The sequence below is a fragment of the Struthio camelus genome, chromosome 9 (genome assembly GCF_040807025.1).
Source record: "Struthio camelus isolate bStrCam1 chromosome 9, bStrCam1.hap1, whole genome shotgun sequence".
Classification (NCBI taxonomy): Eukaryota; Metazoa; Chordata; class Aves; order Struthioniformes; family Struthionidae; genus Struthio; species Struthio camelus.
This window is the reverse complement of record NC_090950.1, coordinates 33,442,693-33,465,267: the sequence shown is the minus strand read 5'-3', so window position 1 is coordinate 33,465,267 and position 22,575 is coordinate 33,442,693. Positions and strand designations below refer to the sequence as shown.

At 39.7% G+C, this 22,575-nt stretch overlaps 2 protein-coding genes across 7 annotated transcripts in view; both read left to right on the top strand.

Annotated features, from left to right (window-relative positions):
- The window catches only part of LOC104145046 (arylacetamide deacetylase), an 84,353-nt gene extending 73,603 nt beyond the window's left edge, over positions 1 to 10,750 (top strand). For 2 of the 5 annotated variants that reach the window (XR_011142878.1, XR_694229.2), the window contains 2 exons: positions 2,710 to 2,857; positions 6,297 to 6,785. Coding sequence is in view for 1 of the 5 variants with exons in the window: in XM_068954608.1 (XP_068810709.1) it covers positions 2,710 to 2,794 (85 nt within the window). In the remaining 4 variants the exon portion in view is untranslated. Of the gene's footprint in view, positions 1 to 2,709; positions 6,786 to 10,640 lie in introns of those variants that run through there. The other 3 variants (XR_011142879.1, XR_011142877.1, XM_068954608.1) reach the window with 3 other exon arrangements.
- On the top strand, positions 10,642 to 20,097 carry SUCNR1 (succinate receptor 1). Of its 2 annotated transcripts, XM_009676357.2 has the most exons (4): positions 10,642 to 10,757; positions 11,136 to 11,188; positions 14,574 to 14,675; positions 17,156 to 20,097. In XM_009676357.2, exons 3-4 carry the CDS (start codon positions 14,673 to 14,675, stop codon positions 18,122 to 18,124), a joined length of 972 nt encoding a protein of 323 aa, XP_009674652.2. In that variant the 5' UTR covers positions 10,642 to 10,757; positions 11,136 to 11,188; positions 14,574 to 14,672; the 3' UTR covers positions 18,125 to 20,097. The 2 variants fall into 2 exon arrangements, with proteins under 2 accessions (XP_009674652.2, XP_068810726.1); XM_068954625.1 differs by lacking the exon at positions 14,574 to 14,675 and having other exon boundaries at positions 10,678 to 10,757.
- The last annotated feature ends 2,478 nt before the right edge of the window (positions 20,098 to 22,575 follow it).

Here is a 22,575-nt window from a genome sequence, read left to right as displayed (position 1 = left end):
TTGTTTTCAGAACTACATTTTTAATTTCAAAAGATGACTTGCACAGTTGTTAGTGCTTGGTGTTTTTCTCTGATAGACATACAACATGATGTGTTTTGTTAAGAGCTGCATGTAAGAAGAAGGCCTAGCAGAGAGCTTTAGTTGTGGGTCTTGGCATTTTCTCAGTTTCTTCAGGCAAATTTTCATGGAAGGCATTGGGACGTGTTTGGCAGGGGAGGCAGGTTTGCTGAGGGAGGATGGTTATCAGTTGAAAAGGGAGCATGGAGGGGTGGTGAAGGAGAAGTTTAAGAGATACCATAGGTGTAAATGGTTTAATTAGTGGAGAATCTGAAAAAGCAGGCATGAAGGTGGTAAAGCAGTAAAAATCTTGGCAGTGAGAGGAACAGAGCAGAAGGCACTCGTAGGAATTATCATTCTTACCTTTGGGAAAGCTGTATACCCACAAGGTAGCAGAAAAATTCATGTTCTAAGCAAAAATGCTTAACAGTATTACCGAACTCTGTCCACCTGTTTTTTGTAGAACTTTACTTAGAACATTAAGTAAATGTTGTTTAATCACCAGCACCCAAATAGGGATTAATGATTGACTGGGCTGTATCTGCTCCTGATTAGATTCCTGAATTAGATTTCTGAGTTGCAAATGCTTGGTGAGGTGGGAAACAGGGCAGTGAAATTTGCAGCTTACTCAGTCTCTGGGAGGAAACACTGAAGCCATGGTAAGTAACTTTGAATGAGTAAGAGAAAACAATTAAAAACCACTATTTTATTTCAGAGGTTTTCTTCCGTCCGCCCCATGTATGAATGAGGTGAGTTTTTTTTTCTGATAGAGGAAAACTGATCCCTTTGGCAGTTACACCCATCAAATGTGAGGTGAAATTTGCCTTGCGTTGTCAGTCAAACAGCAAAGCTCACCCTTGCCATCATCACAGGATGGCTTATCCTGTGGCATCCTGATTTCAGAAAGTTTGCAGAAGAGCCAGGTTGTGAGGGGTCAGCTGGCCATAGGGATCAAGCCTTCTGAAGATGCTCAAGAAAGCAGTGAGGCTGGAAGTGGTGGTGGAGGAGCTTGAGTGTGGGGAGATGCACCAAACACCAACTTAGGGCAGGCATAGCAAGTGGTGCTGAAAGCAATTGCTGGAAAGAGAGGATGAAGGAAGAGAAGGCAGAACCAGGAGTGAAACGTCAACCCGGGGAAAGATCAGAGAGAGAGCAGAAGTGAATGTAAAATGACCCTATTATTGCTGCTCTTGCCATCTTGAATCTACTCGCTTGCATGCTAGCTGAAAATCTGAAGTTACTCTGAAAATCCTGCTGTGGTCTGCACCAAGAGTTGTCCTTCCCTCAACAACTGAATATTGATGAAAATTGGAAAATTTGAAGTTTACTTCAAAGTCCACCGAGTGCTTTAGAAAATCTCCTCAAAACTCTACAGGTGATGAAGGAATTGCCTATTCCTTCATTTCTGCGTTTCTCAAGGAGGCATCTGCAAGCTTTTGGTGGTCTCTATGTTCATGGAGGCACGTTAAATGGTATTGCTGAATACTGTTTCAAGACAGAGTCTGGCATTAAAGGCACACAGTAACCTACCAGAAGTTTTGCGTGTTAGTCCAAGAATATTTGCTATCCTTTGGTGTTTTAGAGTAGGAAGATAGGGGAGTGTGTTTTGTAAATGGGAGCCACTGATATGCTTCATCTTACAAATGCAATGATTCCCTGCTCCCAACACTTAACATCATGTGCCAGTTCCAATAAAAGCCTCATCCTTCTGAGAAAAAAATTGCCATCCTATTTGCATAATGAGAAAGTGAATTTCTGATTAATTGTCACGGACTTCGAAGATTCTCCATTGCAGTGGCAATTTCCCTGACTTTATAATCCTGGACCTTGCAGAACAACTTGAATTTTCTTTTGAAAGATCAGTTTCTGCAATAGATAATGGGTCTGCTTGCCTCATTCTCAGTTATGTTTTAACAGCACGCTGATCAGCTTGGAGCTAACGTGCTTCCAGTGAAAGCTGCTAAGAACAGTGTTTTCAATCTCCAGTTTTCCCATCACGTTTATAAAACACTATACAGTAGTAGGCATATGGGGAGAAAATTAAGTTAAATGGTACTTAACAATTGTGTGGGATGAAATAAAACATCCCTCCTAGTTAATTTTTTTTCCTATTATCAATTTGTTAGTCCTTAACTTTCTGCTGGATTACTGTGCTCATACAGTAATGGGAGCTTTAAAGCGTCAACTATTCAAGCCATTGATGGGCTTTTTAATATGTGTAGGAAAATGTACAATCAAATGATGTATGCAACCCATTCAATGAAGTGTTCATCAGTTTATTTCAGATTAACTGTAATCACTGGATTGCAGCTGGCTGAGGAAATGGCTGAGGACATTGGAGCTTTCAGCCTCCAAAATTTAACGGTTATGGTCTCAGTGTCAGCAGGAACGTGGCCTCTCTGATATGGACCGCAATGGTCTATATAATTTTATCTGGTTAAACAAGCTGTGAGAATAGTTTGTTTTAGCATACTTTTAGAATTGCAGATAAAAGTTGTTCGCTGTTGGCAACTTCTTTTTAGTGCCCAACTGCACTGGTACTGCTCAGCGTGTTTGTTATTTGTGTAGCGTTAACCAGTTCATAAGAGCAGTTAAAGGGCTCCTTCAAGGATTAAAAATAAAGCTGCTTTTTTTTTTTCCTCCCCACAAAAGCTTTAGACATAAGCCTTATGTTGAAAACTCTACCAGCAGAGGACAGTACATCACAAAAGTACATTACAGCAGAGGAGGATACTGAGCTACCCTGAACTGTTGAAAATGCAACAGCAGTTGCCTGAGTGAGCAAAATATATGAAAGCTGGTAAGTGAGAAGCAAGTACTATTTATCAGCCACATGAGAAGTTTTTAAGCAGCTTCTTTAATGCTTACTATTATCTGACCTTTTGAGCTTTTCTTCTGAGCAAAGCTAGAATAACTGTTTGTACCCCAGATATTAGTGGGGTTGATACTCACTAACCTCAAAACAGATCACAGAAAAGAGGATGCAAATTTTTTTTTAAAAAGTATATTTATTTCTCAGGGTGATATTCAGAATTTTTCATTGGTGTGTGTCATGCTATTGCATTTAACTTCTCCAAGTTTTTCTGTTAAATACTGGGCTTATTCTACAGGTGGCCCTGTGTTCCACTCAGCTTCCATTTATATTTTATATAACATATTAAGTTTGTAATATATGTATATTGGCTTGTACAAATCAGATAAAATGCTATATTGCAAATGAAAATGTGTTATATACTTCAGTTAGGAAGTATGGCCAAACACTGTGAAGGAAGCACCTCACTGGGGGGAAGCGTTTTGGCAAGCTGGCCCTATTTAAGGTTAAACTGTGGCTAAAGAATGGATACGAAGTGGGCGCAGACAGCATCACTAAAACGGACCTGGTTCAGTTGGTGAGAGCTGCCCCAGAGCAGGCTAGCTCTCTTGTTATCATGTCTGATTTGAACATTCAGCCATTTAAGGTAGGTTGTTGTTTTGAAAAGTGTCTTTTGCAAAACCTTTAACAATGCTGGCAAACCTTTATGGTTGTTGCAAAAAGAGAACTGGTGGAATTCAGGCTGTGGTATTTCCATAGCCATTCCATTTCTGCAGCGACACAAGGTTGCTGCTGTCCCCAAAGCCCTTACAAAGGGAGCAGAGTCCTTCCGCATGATGCTTTTCTGTTGTAAGACAGCAGTGTAAGGAGCTTGCCGTATCTTGGGTTTTAAAATGTTTACTGCTAAAGCACTTGACGTGTATTGAAAATGTTTTGTCTGGATGTAATTTTGGAACACTTCTTGCTTTCCTAATCTACTTCTTTTTAAATGGATTACAATTTCATTATTTCAAGAAATCTATATCCCAGCATTTCTGGTAAAGTAAATTCAAGACAGACAAAATTAAATTTAAATATGTATATAAACTAACTCTGTCTGAAAGTTATTTGATTTGCCACTTTGCTTCAGGTGGGTAGTGCCTGAGTTATAGTTGTAGGTGTCATAGCTGAACTTTGTAGGCACAAAGGAAGTATTGAAGTTTTGAAATTTTAGCCTATGTCTCGTTTAACAGGATGAAAAGAGAAAAGATAGTTTAATCCCAAATTTGCGTTCCCCAACTTTGGAGGCAGCTAGGAGCTCCCATGGGTCTGTTGAAAGCTGCAGAAGCTCCGAGGTTGACTGCAAGAGTGCCGTTTCTGACACGCGGAGCGCCCAGCCTTGCAGCCAGATCACGTGCATTGGCGAGGGGATACGCGCTCCTGGGCTGGCAGGCAGCTGGGGTCCGTGAGGGTTGTCGGCAGCCACCTGCTCTTCTGTCTCTGCATGACTAGAGCCTGGGACCCCATGTGACATGTTGCAGGAAAACCTGAAGATCTGGTTAGGGGAAGTCATGTAGTACTTTTAGCATTTGAAGTATTTGGAGTACTTTACAAACATTCCCAGTTAACTTTCCCAGTTAAAAAAGTTTAAAGTTTAAATATCCTTAACATATGGATTGGAAAAGAGGGACAAAGAGATTGAAAAATTGGCTTTCAATGTATACTTATTTCCTGCAAAATCAACCTCTGGCATAAAGTCTGTCAGTTTAATGCCTTGTCTTAAGAGTAATATGTAACAGCTTGACCTTCCTAAAGACACATGTAATGTGCTCCTGAAACAGGTCCAAAGTTAGGTCATGTTGGTCTGGGGAAGAAACATATGCTAGTGTGCAGCTGAGGGTTTTTTGGTTTTCTTCCTCTATGTGACAAATGTACATGACTTCTGAGGTCATTGATAGTGTATCAGCAGTCTCTATTACAGGGGCACACACGAAATAGAGGCTGTGGCACGCAGCGCAGCTGTGGGACAGGGACCCCGAGAGGCTGCGGGACCCTGTTGGAGCACGGCCGGACAGGCCAGGGCAGTCCGACGGGTGGGAGCCATTGCAGCTTGCCTGGAGGCTGCTGGCCCTGTGGTCAGGGCGCTGGGCAGTGCCTGCCAGAAGTCCTTCACGGCCTCAGTAGTTCTGTGTCCAAGTGGTTGAAAAGCTACTGAAAAAAGTGAGTGCTGAGGTGGGGAGGAGAGAGGGAAGCAAGACAGAAAGCACAGTTGTGTGAGCCTCCTCTTCAGAGAAATTTAGGGTCAAAGGTGTGGAAAGCAGCAGAAATGCTCAGAGGCATTTTTCTGGCAGACAGCATCCGACTAAAAACATGATGAACTTGGCTGTGAGACTGAAGAAGAAGAAAATGCATTCATTCTGGAACATAAGTAAGTCAGATGCTATTAGACTAATATAAATAGACCACAAATAAACAAAAGTAGACATTTTATTCTATCCCTTCTTTGCACCAAAGGTAGAAACAGCATCAGGCTACTCTGCTTTACAATGACAGGCTATATAGGCTGTTCCTAATGCAATATGGGCTGATGCATGGTAGCAGTATGCATTACTAGGCCATTTACACTGCAGCAACTGTTGCAAAGTTCTCATCCACAGGTTGCTGGTGGCCAGTGCAAAGTGTTAATTTATTTTCCCTAGTATTAATTTATAACCTAAAAGAATATTTATGTTCTGCTTTGCTCACTGGGGTGAGGATAAACATCCCCTGTTTAAAAGGCTCTGTAAGAAAAGCACCACGCTTCACTCAAAGTCAGTCTTAATGACTCACCCAAGTGTCTCAAATGCAAATACATCACAATAAACCATTAAATATGCATCACTTGTTTTAATAGTCCTCAGTCTAATATAAATTGACTAATGGCTAATTGATTAATGCCAAGAAACTTGCCTGAATCCAATTGTATTTCTTTAAAGCCCAAGGAATGCCAAAGGATCTGGTGAAATTAACAGCATGCCATTAATGTATAGTCCAAGCTTGCCCTTGTCTCACAATTTAAACTCAGTTTTTTCAAACTTGCTTCAAATTGACTGGGAACGGCAGGATTAAGTCTCAGGAATCAACATTTCAACAGCTTTTCTGAGAAACACTATATACATCTATCAAAGAAGTGCAAAGAAAGGTTGCTTTTATCGTTAGGGCTTGATTGCTTTTTGGATTGATGGTGGTGGCATTAGGTTGTTCCTCACTGAAAAAGTTTGCGCTAACAACATTTGTTGAAAGGCTAGCTGACTGTAACAAACGTGTGTTGTTAAAGGTGCTCTAGAAATGAGAGTTCTTAGGTAAGGGATGAATTTCCCGCCTGCCAAGTCAATATTGACATGTCCTCAGTATTAGCAAACTGTGTGCGGTTGCCAATGTCACCCTCTGTTATTTCTGTCTTCTCCAGCTGCCAGCACTGCTGGTGAAGTACTAATGTGCTTGCTGCTGCACGGCATCACCCCCGCGGGGTGTCCCTGGGAGGTGAAACGTGGGCAGAATCTCTCCTGCTGACGAGACTTCTCATGCAACTTCTGATAGCTATGTAGGGTCTTCCAATAACCTGAGCATTTTGTGTGTAGTTCATCCAAAGGCAACAAGTTCTGTATGCTTGATATTGCCCATAAATGAAGAAGGTAAATAGTCTGGCCTGTGTTTTACCATGAGACTCATTATTAATAGAGTTACTTCTGCTTAGCTTTAGGACTTTACCACATCTACATTTCTTCCTCCAAAATGCTGCAGCTGAATTCCCAATAACTGCATCCAGTAAATAAGAAACGTTATATATTTGGGCGTAACTCTTGGCTTATGTCAGATTGAACTTAAATTGTGAACTGAAGCTCTCCAATTTGTACTTTGATGCATCACACAAAGAGCAATTAAAGGGAAGACTTTATCTCATTGTTTGTGTTTTTCTGTTCCTGCCACAGTCCACTGGCAGAATGCATTCCTTAGGCAGTAGCCAGGCCTGGGTCTTTCTCCATCCATATCGATAACAATTGATCCCAGAGAAGGAAAAACTGAAATTACTGTAGCAGAAAATAAAGTGTGTGTTGAGATGAATTTCTAGCCGTATTTACATGGCTACATCCCTCAGTGACCCACTGCTTGCTGGGAATGGACTGCAGAATTGCCCTCTGGCATTTTTTAAACCACAATGTGCTGACCATTTTATCCTCCATTTTTCTATTGCTACAGGATTTTTATTACGCAGCTGTAAGAACAGGATACCCTGGGGGTGGAATTGGCACCCGTGGAGCTTTGTACGACTCACCTAGACAAAACCATGGCTACCCAATGCAGTGTCAGGGACTGCCCTGATTTCCCCAGCAGGGCTGGAGACCTCCAGGTGTCTCTTTAGCAGCGTTTCTGCGAGTCTGGGAACCACCAGTGATGGCTTTCCTGAGCTGTAGGTGCCAGGCCCAAATTCAGGATCATATAGGCGTAGTTTATATTGGTTTTTCTTGATGCTTTACCTTATATTATTTACACTGTAGTGTACCTGCCGAACCTCTTGGCCACAAACTGCTTTGTGAGGTCCTTCTGAAGTTTCTCTCCATTAGTACAGCATAATCTGGAGGATTAGTGCCCAGTGTTTTCTTGAAACTTAAAGATTTCCCTGTTCGCTCCTTTCTCCAGGCCATTGACAAAGATGTTGGGGAAGAAAAATTCAATCCTGATAGTGTTCTCTGGAGCACCCTATTTTCCATCCTGGAAAGCAACTGCCTTTTGCTTCTTGTCCTTTAGCCAGCTTTCAAGTCCTGTGGTTCCCTAGTAGGCTGATTTCTTTACTGACCTGTGGTGTGGAACTGCAGCGCTGGCTTTTTGAAAACCTATGTATATAATGTCTACTAGATCCCCTTTATCCAGGGTTTAAAGCATTGTGCGTTGACATAACTTATTAAGTCTCCTTGAAAAAAATCTTGCTTTTGTAATTCAATTCTGTGAAAAATATGGAGATTTAAGATTAGTTCATTTATTTGCTTTCCTCACAAATTGTCGCTGATATAAAGTAGCTCTTTTATAATGCTTGACTTAACCATTTAAGGAAAACTCCTTTTAGTTCCCCACTTACTATAAGCGTTCCATCCGTATTGAACAGTTTTGTAGCATTTCATCTGTTTCTGTGACTTCTTTCATCATCCCTCATTTAGAAAGGCTCACTTGTGATGGGTTTCTTAGCATTATCGATGTCCATTCCATGCTGTTTTTGACTTTTTTACTTTTTTTTTTTTTTATTGCCGATGCAGAAATGACATTGTTGCTGCTCAAGGTTTGCATACTGATTTGTGTATGTTGATATGTTTCCTAGCTGCGTGCTCTGCTCTTCGTGGTTACTGATTGCTCGTACTAGCACTCTGGAATCACCTGCTTGATTTTGTAAACAGACATGCAGATTATTGTGCTGTTAAAGCTCATGCCTAAGTTATTGCTGATCAAAGCAGAGAAACTGAAATCTCTCTAGTAGCTAGTACAAACTATATGCAGAGTTAAAGCATTTATTTTGAGCATAGTGGAAACCCCTATTTATTTCTTAAGTTGATTTCTTACAGCTCGTGAAGTTTACTGGGCAGGGTCTGGTTGTGCAACAAAAATAGCAAGCTTTCAGAAGACTGCAACTACTCTTTCTACCTTACTTAGGTTTTTCATTTCAACCTGCCATTATCATGGTATGAGAAAAATAATAGTAGCTTCTAGCTTTTTAAAAACTAGACAGCTGTTCCATTTGAAGTATTAAAATGACCCAGAGCACAGCTAAACTAATAAGCAGTCTCAACATTTGTGTTGTTTTTTTTTTTTTAATATTAATTTCCTTGGGGTAGTACATTTCAGAGACCAGTCTTTACGCGAGTTCACCAAAGTGAAGTAGTACTGAATACAAGCTTGTGCTGATTATTTTCAAAATTTCAGATGTTGGGAGCTGATGTGTCATTGAGCAGTTTATTTTATAGGCTTTTCCTGACTCACAATAATTATTTTGCAGCTATATACATATATCCTGTAGCCTCTTTCATCTTTAGACTTCTGCTTTAAAAAATGACACATACAATTTCAGGCTTAAATTTTAAAAAGGTAACTGTACTTTAGTTATATTTGATAAGTTTGCAAGCAACTGCCTAGAATTTTTATTTCTAACAGACATATTTGGCATTTACAATATCAATATTTCTAAACAATATTTTTTTTAAAACATACCCCTTATACAGAGTCATGTTAAAAAGAACTGGACTTGTCCAAAATGTCACACAATGTGCAGTGGTGAAGCCAATGTTCCCAGATAATTGCTAATAATAATTTAATTTTCTATCTGGATTTGCTTGCTAATGTGAGGCATTTTGTGGTGTTATGTGTTCATGCCAGATGTTGTTTATAATGTTTAGACAGAAAGAAGAAAACTGAAAGTAAGGACTGATGGCAGTCTATATCACACAGTGTCTGAGGATGGGCTCAACAGATAACCAGGATCTAATTGTCCTTATGAATAAGTCCCACGATTTCAAGCTCTCGAAAATGATTTTCACTATCGTTATCTAAAAAAAGTGACATACACACTCCCTCTGAGAGTGTGGAAAAATAGTCATTGAAGATGATAAGCGGTGCTGACCTCAAGAACCTATTGATAAGGTGTTGAGAACCTTTATGGTAAGGTATCATAAAAGTTAAGTTTCAGCTTTTTTTCTGTTTTAACCATTTAAAAGTTGGTTTACTAGAACATTCAAGATGTCTTTCCTGCACAGTTAGTGCACAACATTAATTTCTAGAAGTAAAAGATTAATATTTTCCATCACAGCAGTGAAAAACTGCAGCTCAGAACCAGGCCCATCAGGCAGTAGTACCTGAATTTGATGCTGCAGTACTGCACTCTGCAGATTGTCGCTAAGGTCACCTTCCTCCTCCTCCTGTCCTTCCAGCATTGTCACCAACTTGATTACGTTTGGTCTTTATCTGTCTTCAAATTCTCAGTGAAATGATGTGCAGCTGTTATAGAAAAACATGAATTTTTTTTACTGAGATAGCTCAGACAGAGGAAAGCATAGGGTGAATGGTGTATTTGAGAGTTTCTAAATGCCTTTGTTCAAGGAGGAGCCATTTTGTTTTCTAGCAGTTGATTTTTCTGTGTAAACAACTATTTCCTAAGATAATAGGATTTATCTTTCACTTGTTTTATGTTGTTTCCCCTCTGTCTATCTTCACCATGGCCCATTGCTTCTTATTATAGTTTATGATGGCATCAGTAGAAAAGCAGATTAAGAACTTCATCTTTCTGTTCATTTGTAAAAAATGATCAAGGCCAATATCAGTGCTGTGTTGCTGCTATTCATACAGGGATGGAAGACTTCAATCTCTGCCAATTGTACCCTACTTAAATTGGGGAGAAAAATGTCATTAAGTCATGAAAAACTCTTTCTTAATTATATTAATTTCATCCTAATAAAGGAATAATTGTCTTACAAATTTTCTTTATTTCATGGGGTTTTGTCCCTATTTGCAAATGCCTCTATATATCTTTATAGGAGAAACAAACCATTTGTGGAAGGTATCTTTGCACCACTGACTACAGAGATGTCCTTTGTGGAAAGATGGTTTCGGGAGGAAAGGTGGCACTGTTTTATCCTTCTGCTTTGAGAGACTATTTTGACTGTTCATCTCAAAACATAAATAGTGACTGCCCGTTAAACTGTAATTAACGAGTGCTTTCCTTTGGTCAGTACCCACCATTTTCTAATCAGTATTTGCTGTGTACCTACAGTTCGTATCGATTCAGACGTCAGCGCAGTCAGCCCTGCGGGGCCTGCAGCTGCTGTGCAGCAGAGCCCTTGTGCCGCCAGGTTTCTCGTTGAGATCCGTAGATCTGCCCGCATGACAGGTGCGTGAGAGTTATATTTCTCAACTTTCCATTTGGATGTAGCCATAAATTCATTTTTACTTCCATTAGAATGAACTTCAGACTTAGTCTTCTCATTACTTTTGTAAGAGAACATGACACACTAAAAATTATTGTAACAAGCACCTTGAGGAAGTGTAGCAAAGCTTATCTGGGGTGCACGTTGGTAATTCTTCCAATTCTCCTCTCTACATAAGTGGTTTTAAAATAAATAATATCTGAAGAAAATGAAGAAATTGTCCTGAAAACAGGTTCACGTTGATACCAGAAAAAGTTTCCTGGGACTTTGGTTTCAGTCCTGGTGCAGAATGTGTCTGAAAATGCTATTGCTTGGATCTAATTTGGGTTTTTCTCCTGCAGGCTAGATATACTGCAGTCAGAGGTACGGACTTCAGCGTTAGCTAGTGACCCAGGTATGGTCTCTGGCTGTCTCAGCTGTTACAGACTGCCGTATTTTCACTACCCTTGTTCCCTGTACTAGCTAAATTAAAAGAATTATGGGCATGTGACGTATTCTGGAGTCGGCCTCCAGCTGAAGTGTAAATTCACTCTTAGTTAAAAATGACTGTTGGAACTGCATCTTCTCTCTCCTGGTTCCTATCACTCTTTCTTAAAGAATAAGTCTCTCAATTGCGCTTTGTCAAGCATAGCTGTTACCTGTAACATCCTTCCCCCCCCCCCCCCCCCCCCCCTTCCTCAGTCATTGGCCCAGCAGTTCACTTAGTGATTATCCTGCCAGTAGTGGTCATGTAGAGATTGGTAGCCCTAGCTCTTTGTTTAATTCGTTTTCCCAAACCACAGGGAACATTGTAGATGCAGTGCAACCCTTTCTCCAGAATGAGAAGAAAGCAGAAAGTAATTGCTACTACCCCCAAACCTGTCCAAGTCTTTCCTTTTTTTGTTTTTTTTTATCTTTTTGTGGAAAATAGATCTAAAGCTCAGTCTTACTGAGAATTTTTCATGTGCAATCTTTCTTTTTGCAGTTTTGCAAAAGGTGTTTCATTTTTTTGTCTTGAGTATTGCAGAATTTTCCTCTCAGTTTGCACTTGCCAAATACATGAGTTTTCTCAGCACTGCAGGCCTATTTACATGCATATATGGAGAGGAAAGAAGGAAGGCACCTTATCTGTTCTCTTCTTCCTATTTCGTGATAGGTCGTCTTTTGAAGGTGATTTTAGTCAGCCATGTTTTAGTTATGTTTGCAGAAAATCTCAAATCTTTGCTTTAAGGCTGTGATGCCAGGATTAGTCTTGAGGACAATTTGCTCTTAGGTGACTTTAAAAAATCTTCTATTATTGCAGTGATTGTATTAAGCTGAGAGTCTTATGAAACAGAGGAAAGTGTCAGAATGAAAATCTAACAGGCACAACTTTCCTTCAGTTAATTTGTTAGGAAGATACTGAGAGGCGGCACTGAACCCATGGGAGAGGCTGGGTCTCCGGCTGGTCAGTGCCAGAGACGGTGCACTGTGGCCTGCGTATGCAGGAGCGGTGATGAATCTAGGAAGAGCATAATACCAAGACTGTGCAGTTCATTTATGAGCTGGAGATGTTTGTGCTACCGTGCAGGGTAGCAGGGCTGTTCCCTAGCATGCTGAGAGGGCTCCTTGCCGCTGGGCAGAATCTCGCTTGCTTGCCGACCCCTCGGAAGAGCGCTGCCTCAGCTGGAGCAGGGCGCAGCGCCGCCGTTGCCCTCCTCTGCATCCTTACCCAAGTTTTGAATGAAATGGGCTTCTGCCTATTCTGCTTAAATTCCTTAGGCTTGGCTTCCTCTTTTGCCTGTGAGGATGGTCCTTCTCTCATATACGGTGTACCAAGGGCTAAATCATCAGAGGAGTTTTTTGAGATCTGCTTAAAATACCAGAATGTCAATTTTTTTTTCCTGCCTTCTGAGACAGATGAAGTGAGATGATCAGTGGGTGGAGATGTAAACAAATGTTTCATTCTGCTTTTTAACATGCCTGTTGTTTTGCTGGGAGCAGTTGCCTAGTGGACAGCGGCAGGAGCAATGCCTGTGTTCCCTAGGTGCTGAACGCAATCTAAATACTGCATGAACGTCCTATTTTTGCTGGCATCAGATGAAGCAATTAGATCTGAGTATATGTACCTGCATTACAAATGCATGACCATCTGGTCAGTATGGGGTATTAGCTGATTTGATCTCTCTCAGTGATTCTGAGGAAGTTGCCATCAACTGGTGAATAAAGTGATTTTTGAACAGTTGGCTAAAATGTAGATTAACGAGTCTCCTCCCCAACCCCCAAGTGCTGCGACTTTGTTTTTCTTGAAAAGTAGGCCTATCAACTATAAATGCAAACTGCAGCCTTCATACAGAGTGAAGTAGTTTTTACGTAGCAGGCTGAAATCAGCTGTATTTTTTGAAATCAGCTGTATTTTTTGCAAGAGCAAGCAAAGCAAGACTGTTCTTTCGTCTTCAGCCATTAATGTGTATTTGCAGGACACACAGTAGTAGCTTTTGGGCTTGAAACCTCACTTAGAACAGACTTACACATAGCAGTAGAAGTTAAATGAAACTATACAACAGCTTATGTTTCACAGCGTAGGATTTTCAGAAAATCTCTTCTAGTTACAAACCTACTCTGTGCTAGTGAAAATCCCAAGTCGGGAAGCATCTTACAGACGTCAGCTGCACAGCTATGGAATCACATTCCACAAAACACCACTAGGACTTTTCACCTGCTAACTTTTACGTTTTAAAAAAAAAAAAGTAGCGCCCTCACTTTTTCATACGATGATTAACATTTTCCCTCAGGATACCCAAGCTGAGTATGCCCTGCCCTCAGGGAACTGAAACCTAATCTTCTAGGGGGGACCCTGGAGCTGCAGAAGGGTTGAGACATTGGTCCACATGTAAAAATACATTAAAACCCACATGTAAAAATGTTAATGCCCAGGTTAAAACCAAGAAACAATTTTTATGCTGATATAAACTGGTTCTGGTGCATTAGTTGCAATGGAGCAGAGCCACTTTGCATTAGCAGCATTTGTTCTTAATTTTGAAAACATAATAAGACTAGAGAGCAGTGAAAAATAGAACAGCAAGCTTTGAAAGTGTTCACATGTATTACTATATAAATGCTAAGTGTTTTCCTAAAATATCTTGTGTTAATTGGTTTGCCAGCTATAAAATTTCATTGATATGTTGCATCTGTTGTGTTGACTTCTAACTGTGAAAGGAGAGACTGTTCTGTTGTTGTCTGGAAAACTGAATTTAATCGGAACACAAGACACCACGATTCATCCTTCAAAAAGCCTGTCTGAATCTGTCAAAATGTGTTACAAACCTCAGTGAACTCACCCTCTGAATGCCTCCATGAAGTAGGAGTCATTCCCTTTATTTTAACCGAAAATGGAAGCGTGCACAAGGTAGCTGGTTCCCACAGAGGTGGCTAGCTAAAGGGAGATGGAGCAATCTCTTGACTGCCGATTCTGTGATTCAGGACGAGTTACTGCCGTTCTTCCAGTTAGGAGTATTTCATTCAGAATCATTGTATCAAAGCCAAATTTTCTACAGATGCAGCCCCTCAAAGATCAAAGCCCCTCAAATAAAACTGCTAAATGAGCGTGAAGGAGACCTGATAAGCATTCCTCCTGAATGGCATGTGGCTGTTTCTGCCAGGTCTCTCTGCAAAGAGGAAGTGTTTGTTTGCTTCTCTGGCTGGCTCAACATGAATTTTGCAATACTTTCCTTACACTAACACTGCCCCTGTGTACTGCTCAGCCAAACAAATTTTTCCTTTGCATTGACTCATTAATGACTCAATTATATGCAAATTAGGTTAAAGCAGCTACGTTAAGCTGCACTCCAGTGATCTAAAGGTTTTCACTGAGTCATGGTCAGCGAGTGCCCATCAGGAGACGGCAGCTAGCCCTCAGGATGGTAAGTGATGTAGGTAAGCAGGTCTCTAATCAGCCAGAGTCTCTTGAGCTTTAGCTTCTAAAGAAGACCGTGCTATTTTCACTAGTGAGAAAACTTCTGAACAAATTCTTAAATTGTTTTACCCTGACTACTTATTTTAAAAGTGATTAATCAATCTTTTCGTAACAACTACCCAAATCAATGTATCTGTCAATACAGTATTTTTTAAATTCTTACTTGTATTTAAAATGCTAATGATGGTGCAATGGTCTTTCTAATAGGAATATTCCTAAAGTTTCTTCTCAGGAGTCTGATGAGCCAGGGTTAAGCTAAAAGCATGATATGACGTTATTCTGATCATTGTGAGAATACATCTCTATATAATTTTTGTTTCTAATGGTATACGGCATAAGTGTAGATATTTGTTCCATGTAACCTTATGAACTTGCTACATGTTGTACTTTATTCACATGATCTACCTTTGAAATAAAATATAGTACTTTGCTATCAGATATGCATATGTTCAGAGAGTTAACAAATTCTAGACACTATAACAACTTTGAAAATATTTAAAATAATTGCATGGTCTTTAGAGACCCTCTCTTAAGCAAATTTTGCGAGTCACATCATTGCTGCTCTTCTAGAGCTCAGCTCAATTTCAGTTTTAGTCTGTATTCTACCTTTCTATCGTTTAGTTTCTCCCTACTTTCTAGTTATATTTTGCCAGTATTTTAACAAAAGGCTCTCACTAAAATTTATCTTTGTCTTGTAATGACCCTGCAAAGTAGGTGTATGTGTGTTTGCACGAAGAGGAAGAACACTAGAGATTGTATTCTATTTCTGTCCCTATTGCTTGAAAGCACTTCTCTAACCAAACTAGAAAGCACAATATCCCCTCAAGCAAACTTACGCTTGGTGCAGCTTCCTAGAAATGTTTCTATTTTGTGGCTTAAAATATACTGACTTCATTGAGTAAAGGGATAAATACTCAGCTTGCCTTCTGAAATCTGAATGAGTGTGTTTACTGTGTAATGTATTCTTTCTGAGAAACTTTTTGAAGAAAAAAATAGGATGTTTGAAATAATCTATTTGGAAGGATTGCTTCCAAGCAAAAAGCAAAAGCAATCATTTGGAGCCAAAAAGAAAATTAAATGGTGGTGAAGGAGGGGTGACTGAAATGTGCTGGGGCAACCCTCCTTGCAGTTTTAATAAAAAGTTCCTAAGAGCCTTCTATGATGAAATGAAACGGAGACTAAACTTTGCAAATACTCAATAGACAGAATTTTGAAACTTCTTAACGCTCCCTTGATATAGCATCTCCCTTACTTATACTTTGGCTGCCAAATAGACATGCCTTTGCTATACTGAAAACTTTCACAGCAGCACGGCCTCTCCCATTCTTGTATCATTTAGTGGTATGCTGTAGCATTTAGAGGAATAGGACTTTGGGCACTTCATTATACAATGATTTTAGCACAATTTATTAGCTATTTATTATTTTAGCAGAATTTATTAACTGTGGTTGAATAAATCATATCCAGTGTTGAATGTAGTTCTGGTTTTCACTTCAGAGATTGTTAATTACAAAAACAAACGAGAGTTTGTGAATTTTGTCTTGAAAGAGTTTTATACAGAACTTTGCTGTATTTCATTAATATTTCCCCATTGACTACAGTATCTTTTGGATCAACTCTGACTTTTCAGTCATAAAAGACCTTCCATTCTTAAAAGGGCTTTTTGTAAAAAAAAAAAAAAAAAAAAAAAAAAAAAGCTATGAGAAAAGAATTATAAAATTGCAAATACAGAAATAGCCTGTTTCAACAGGAATGGCTCAGAATTCCTTAGACAATATTAATTGTAATGCATAGGATACACGCTCCATCTTCACAAGATTTTCCCGTGCAATTCTGGTAGAGTTACTAACAAAAATATACAAAGTCCATAATTAACGTTTCAGTTAATTTAATAAACTTCCTAACTTTTTAATGAATTCTGAGAAGCATCTTCAGAAGATAGCCACATTGCTACTAATGACTCAGTCCTGTATTAATCTTGAATGTGGACTTCTGCTTTAGTGATAAGTAAAACATGGAACTGAAGTTATGTGATACAAACGCAGATGACTTTCAAAGAGGGCTGTGATGAGTTAGTCACAGACAAGTTTCACGTTCCCACCCTCCTGTTACGGTCTTGAGCCTGGCTAAGTGGCAGTTTACATGTTACAAATGATCCTTTTATTTTTTTGTATCTATTTCAAAGTCCTTACCCAGTTTTTTTTGCTCACACCAAATTTCGTCTTGTGTAGTAACTCCTGTCCGTAACTGAAAGTAGAAATCTTGCGTGCACAGGTTCTTTGAGTTCTAGTGTCTACTCCCGTAAGCTGTAAGGAAAGAGCATACTATATTCACCTATTACTGCAACGATGTACAGTAGCAATGCAATGATCTTTTGTTATTTTTTTCTTTTGTTGTTATTTATTTTTATTCTTTTTAATTTTCCAGGCTGTGAACGAGACAGGCGACTGTTTGCTGATGGTCGGTTTCCTAGAAAAGTATTATCTTTCCACCATGTATAGCCTTGAGTTCATTTTAGGCCTCACTGGAAACACCATTGTTGTATTTGGCTATATTTTCTGCTTGAAAAACTGGAAAAGTGGCAACATCTACCTGTTTAATTTATCGTTATCAGATTTATTATTTCTGTGTACTCTTCCAGTGCTTGTGAAAAGCTACTCTAGAGATCAGTGGGCAAAGGAGAGCATCTTCTGCCATAGCAACAGATTCCTGTTGCATGCAAACCTGTACACCAGCATCCTTTTCCTTACCTTTATCAGTATTGACCGATACCTGCTCATGAAACATCCTTTCAGAGAACATTTTCTACAGAAGAGAAAAACTGCTGTTATAGTGTCTGTTGCGATATGGATCTGGGTTGTGTTGGAACTGTTGCCACTGATGCATTTCCTTGTGACTATGGCAGCTGCCGATAACGACAACTGTCTTGATTATGCAAGTTCTGGAGACCCAGCAAAAAGCATCATCTATAGTATGTTTCTGACTGTCTTTGGGTTCCTTATCCCTCTCTGTGTCATGTGCTTCTTCTACGTAAAGATGGTTATATTTCTTAAGAACAGGAGTGAGCAAAACAGTTCTTTCCCGACGCTTGAAAAACCTCTTTCTTTAGTCATCCTAACGGTGGTTATCTTCTCGTTACTGTTTACTCCATATCACATAATGCGCAATGTCCGACTTGCTTCCCGAATACCAGCCTTGAATGTATCTGTGTGCACACAGAACATCATCAATGTCGTTTATATCATCACAAGACCCATTGCATTTTTAAATAGTGTCATTAATCCTGTTTTTTATTTCTTAATGGGTGATCACTTCAGAGAGATGCTGATGGCAAAAATAAGGCAGCTCTTGAACAGAAAAAGAACTAATAAGGAGAACTCTGACACTGGGAGATAATGAGGGGAAAAAGAAACTAGCTTAACATGGCCTTTTACCAATGTTCAGATCCGTTTCTTTAGATAGCTTCATTTAGGCTATAGATTGTGCATAGGTTGATTGTGTTCCTCTGTATGCGGTTGATACCTTATTGTATAGTAGACCTCCTGCTACCAATTTCATTCCAGCAAAGCTATTCTTGGTTTCAGCAGAAGCAATATTAACTGACAGTAGTACAGAAGGACACAGTACTCCTATAGCAGAATACACTATGGTCTATTAATTTTGTAAATAAAATATCATCATGGTATTTCTTAGAGGGAAAATATGTTGCTCCCAGATGGTTTCTTTGTGATCCATAAGTTGACAGTGGACTAGACTTAGGCTTGGCTAAAATGGGCAGGGGCGCTGGGTCACATATCCAGCATACTCCTGGGGATCTCTGCTGAGTCTTCTTTGTATAAGTGACTCCTTTGCCCTCTGTGCAAACTGTATAGTTGAGCCAATTTACAGTTATGGTTGATTCGGTGGCTTGGCATCTACCACATGGCAAAAAAGAGAGTTATGCAGACAGTTAAATGGAATCTTCTGTCATAATTGCCAGAAAGGAGGTAGTAGTTAGGGTGCCGTTTTTATCTGTAATGATAGCAAAGAGATTAGAAAGCTGTAAAATTCAGCTGCTGGTTTTAAAGGCATTTCATGCAAGCATTGAGACAGCCAAGGAGAGTGTGTTTGTGTATACAGACAGGTTGCTTTACGCTTTGAAAAATGACTGCAAAAATGCCAGTACTGGTTTGCTTACCTGTCCCAGTGGTTTATAAAGGCATTTCTTAGTTAAGAACTAAATGAATAGATTTTCTTATTTTTACTTTTTCAAGTTGAATCTGGCTGTAAAATCAAAGTGTAGCTTTGCTTACTTTCCCAGTTACATGACTATACATGTTCTATTCTGCCCTTAATTACAGCTTTTTAGTCATATAATGCAATTATTTTATATAATTAATGTGATTACCTTATCTATAGGTGAGAACAGGATTTATAACTGGAAGTGGAGTTTGGACTTCATGCTTTGAACTTCATTAACAGTTCCAATAATAAAAGAGGAGCTAAACGGGGGCCACTTTTCTCCTAATATCCCTGCAAAATTGTTGCAACTGGTAGTAATAAAACCAGCAGAAACTTATTTTTCAATTAACTGACCTGACTTCAAATCTAGAGGGTGAAAAGATCTATCAAATGATAAGGAACAGCTCATACAGTGTTTACTTTTCAGAGTACAGCCAATACTGGTTGGACAGAATTAGAGGGGAAAAGTAAATGCTTTTAAGCATTATGGAAAACTTACTGCAGAGAAAACAGATACTAAAAAGACTGATGCAATCAGAGCGTAGAAAAACTGTGTGAAATCAATGGCAATAAAAAAAGATGAATATCAGAGGAAAATCAATACATGCTTTGTCTGTGTATCATGTGAAAATGCATTAGGTTACACGTGTATACGTTGTATTGACATATTTACTTTGTTGGATCTGCACTGACTAGCGCTGCATGGTTTGCTTTGTTACCTTTCATCGTTTCAATAAGGAGGAGAAGCCCAGAATGCACAGTATTTGGGGTGAGAAGGAGAGGTTTTGCTGAGGATGCCCTATATGGCCGTTGAAAGGACTCCTGCCGACAAGTCATTGTGACTTGGGAAAGACTTGTGAAGGTTAAGAGAGGGCAGGGGCCCGCGGCGCTGGAGCAGGAGGCAGCGTTCCTCCTGCAGCGGGGAAGCCCACCAGGCACCAGAGGAGCCACGGGCAAAGGGGAAAGGCATTTCATACTTATATGACACTTGCTGCTCTTTGAGAAATGGAGAAAGGTATCTCCGGTTATTGTCTCATTAGGGTTAATTTTATTTTTGATTGCTGATGTGTTCTGCTGAAAGACTTGTAAATGTTTTACTGGTAATTGAATAATATACTGAGAATAAACTGCAACCTGTTTGTTTTTTTTTTTTAAAAAAAAAGCCTCCTTTGTGTTGAGTATTCTGTTTTATATGCAATTTTCTTTTAATGTCCAGTAGCACATTACATCTGCATTTTTCCAGTAAATAGTAAAATCCTAAAATCTATGAGCAAAAGTAACCATTTGACTAAATCTGAGGGGAAAAAAGTAGTTGCTTTCTTCTGTGAGTATCTCAGGCCAGGTGCTTAGCTCATACCATTGAGGTTCAGCTAAAATCTCAGCTTTCGTGAGTATCATGCTCCAAAGAAAAGTGGTTCCTACACTGAAAGAAGATAAATTCCCGGTGAGCCCAGGTGTTTGAGATGGAAGCTCTTCTGGTCCCTGGCGGTGCAGCGAGTTTGCTTGTGCTCATCAGTATCGTCAGCCTCCCTGTACCAGCGTCTTTGTGAGTAAAGGTCCTTACCTGCGTACTCAAAAGCCGAGGGAGTGAGGTTTTCAGTGTCACGACTAACAGTGCCCTAGTTGTTTACTACCTTGTTTTTTTACTATTTGCACTGGAATACAGATATTTAATGAGTTGTTAACAAACGTTTCGACTGGAATTGAATAATGTGCACATGCTGGAAATGTGCATAAATCATTATTTTCTTCACTTACTTGCTTTGTAACAATCTTTGTATGTAACTCTCTGAATCGCTTTGTCAGTGGTGGAAAAAAGATCCATCATGTATGCTATGGCAGCATGGCCTGGGACAGATAAGGCTGTGCTTGAATTTCCATTATAAATATTTCCTGGTTTTTTAAGGACCATTGTACAGAAAGCATTTAAGAGGCAATTATTCACTTGAGTATGAAATATGGCATTATACATCCTCAGCCCAGTAACTCTTTCTGGGGAAAACAACATACAGTAATATATATTGGGCTGAAACACCTTTTCGTAGACTCACCTTTGACTCTTATCACTGACAGATATGTGGCGGAAATCCCTGCTTTGGCCTGCATAGGAGTAAACTAAGGTAAGACTTGCAGTTTTGTGTCAGAACTGAAAGTTTCAAACCTATTTATTTGCAAGAGATACTGGCATTGCGGCCAAAGATAATTCATCTGCAGGTGTTGAGGCGTAACCTGAGAAGTTTCTCTTTAAACATCAGGTGTGTAATTTAACAGCTTCTCTATCTGCAATACTCGCGCAACAAGACTTTTCACGGATATGTTTATTTTGAAAAACTGTAGCTGTTTGGGGCTTTTCCATATTGGCTCCAATGGCTTCTTTTCTTGTGAGTGGGCTTGTATGGTGCAGAAGGGGAGAGTTTGGTGGTTTAAAAAAATATATAACCCTGTACCAGAAGCGGAAAGGACATATATACTCTGCCTGGACATGCTGCTTGTATTTAAACTTTTTCTTCACATTAGTAATTTTGGTTGTCAGCTCTTCTTTCTCACGATCTGTATTTGCTTTCACTATCTTCATTCATTCTGGGCTTGAGAAAAGTTTTGAAAGGAGAAATTTTGGATTTCCAGTGCAAAACTACTTTCTATTTAACCTGAATTCATGTACTGTGTCTACTGTAGGAATCTACTAAACCAAATGAAATGCGTTTTCCTCAGCAGCACAATTGTACCTGCTGGTCACAGGTCACCTAGCAGAGTTATTAGTGAGATGAATGCAATAATGATAAACATTATTAATCCTGGGATACCACATTTAGTTCAATTTGCCACGTGCAGTATTATCTTGGTGACATACGCAGCTCATTGGCAAGACACTGGGGAGAAACTAGCACCAGTGGATGTCTGGCTCCAAGAGTGTCATTCCTGCGACTATCAAATGAAACTCCTTTAGAGCGCACAAATTCGTATGATTTTGTTTAGTATGCAACCTTGCTCCTCGCTAGAGAAGAGACTGTTCTTGCTCTCTGTGGTGGCCGAAGAGGCTTTCTTCTCCGTTTGAAACTTCATGCTACACAGCAGTGTCTTGAGACCAGCAATCCCATTTCTCTGTAGGCATATGTGCTGGTCTTTATCATGATTTTAATCCTAGGTTGCGTAAATGCAAGTTTAGTATCCAGAGCTCAACCACAAAAGAGAAGTAGAAGGTAGGTGCAACGAGGCACTTGTTTATCCTCCGTATTGAAGGCTTCCTCTTGTGGAGGAAGAAAATAATGCCTCTGCTTACTAGCCAATTTCCAGAAAGTGGCTTTTGCAATATTCAGGTCACGTAGTGCTGCACATCTCAAATTCAGCCAGCAGCTGCACATGCAGAAGAGCAGATTAGAACAGGCAGCTTCCCTGTAAGCATCCACGTTGGTAATTTGAAAGTATCTGTCTAATTAGTTTTATATTAATCTTAGCCGCATGCTGTTTTTAATTATATTAGAAAATAACTGTTTCCGCTTTCAGAGATACCCTGTATGGAAAGGCTTGCTTTGGTGGTGCAGCTGACCCTGCCTAATGCTCACCTGAATTTTTTCCAGGCTGTGGTAAGAGCATGAGAGTCTCGAAGGAATTATCTCGAAGCCACA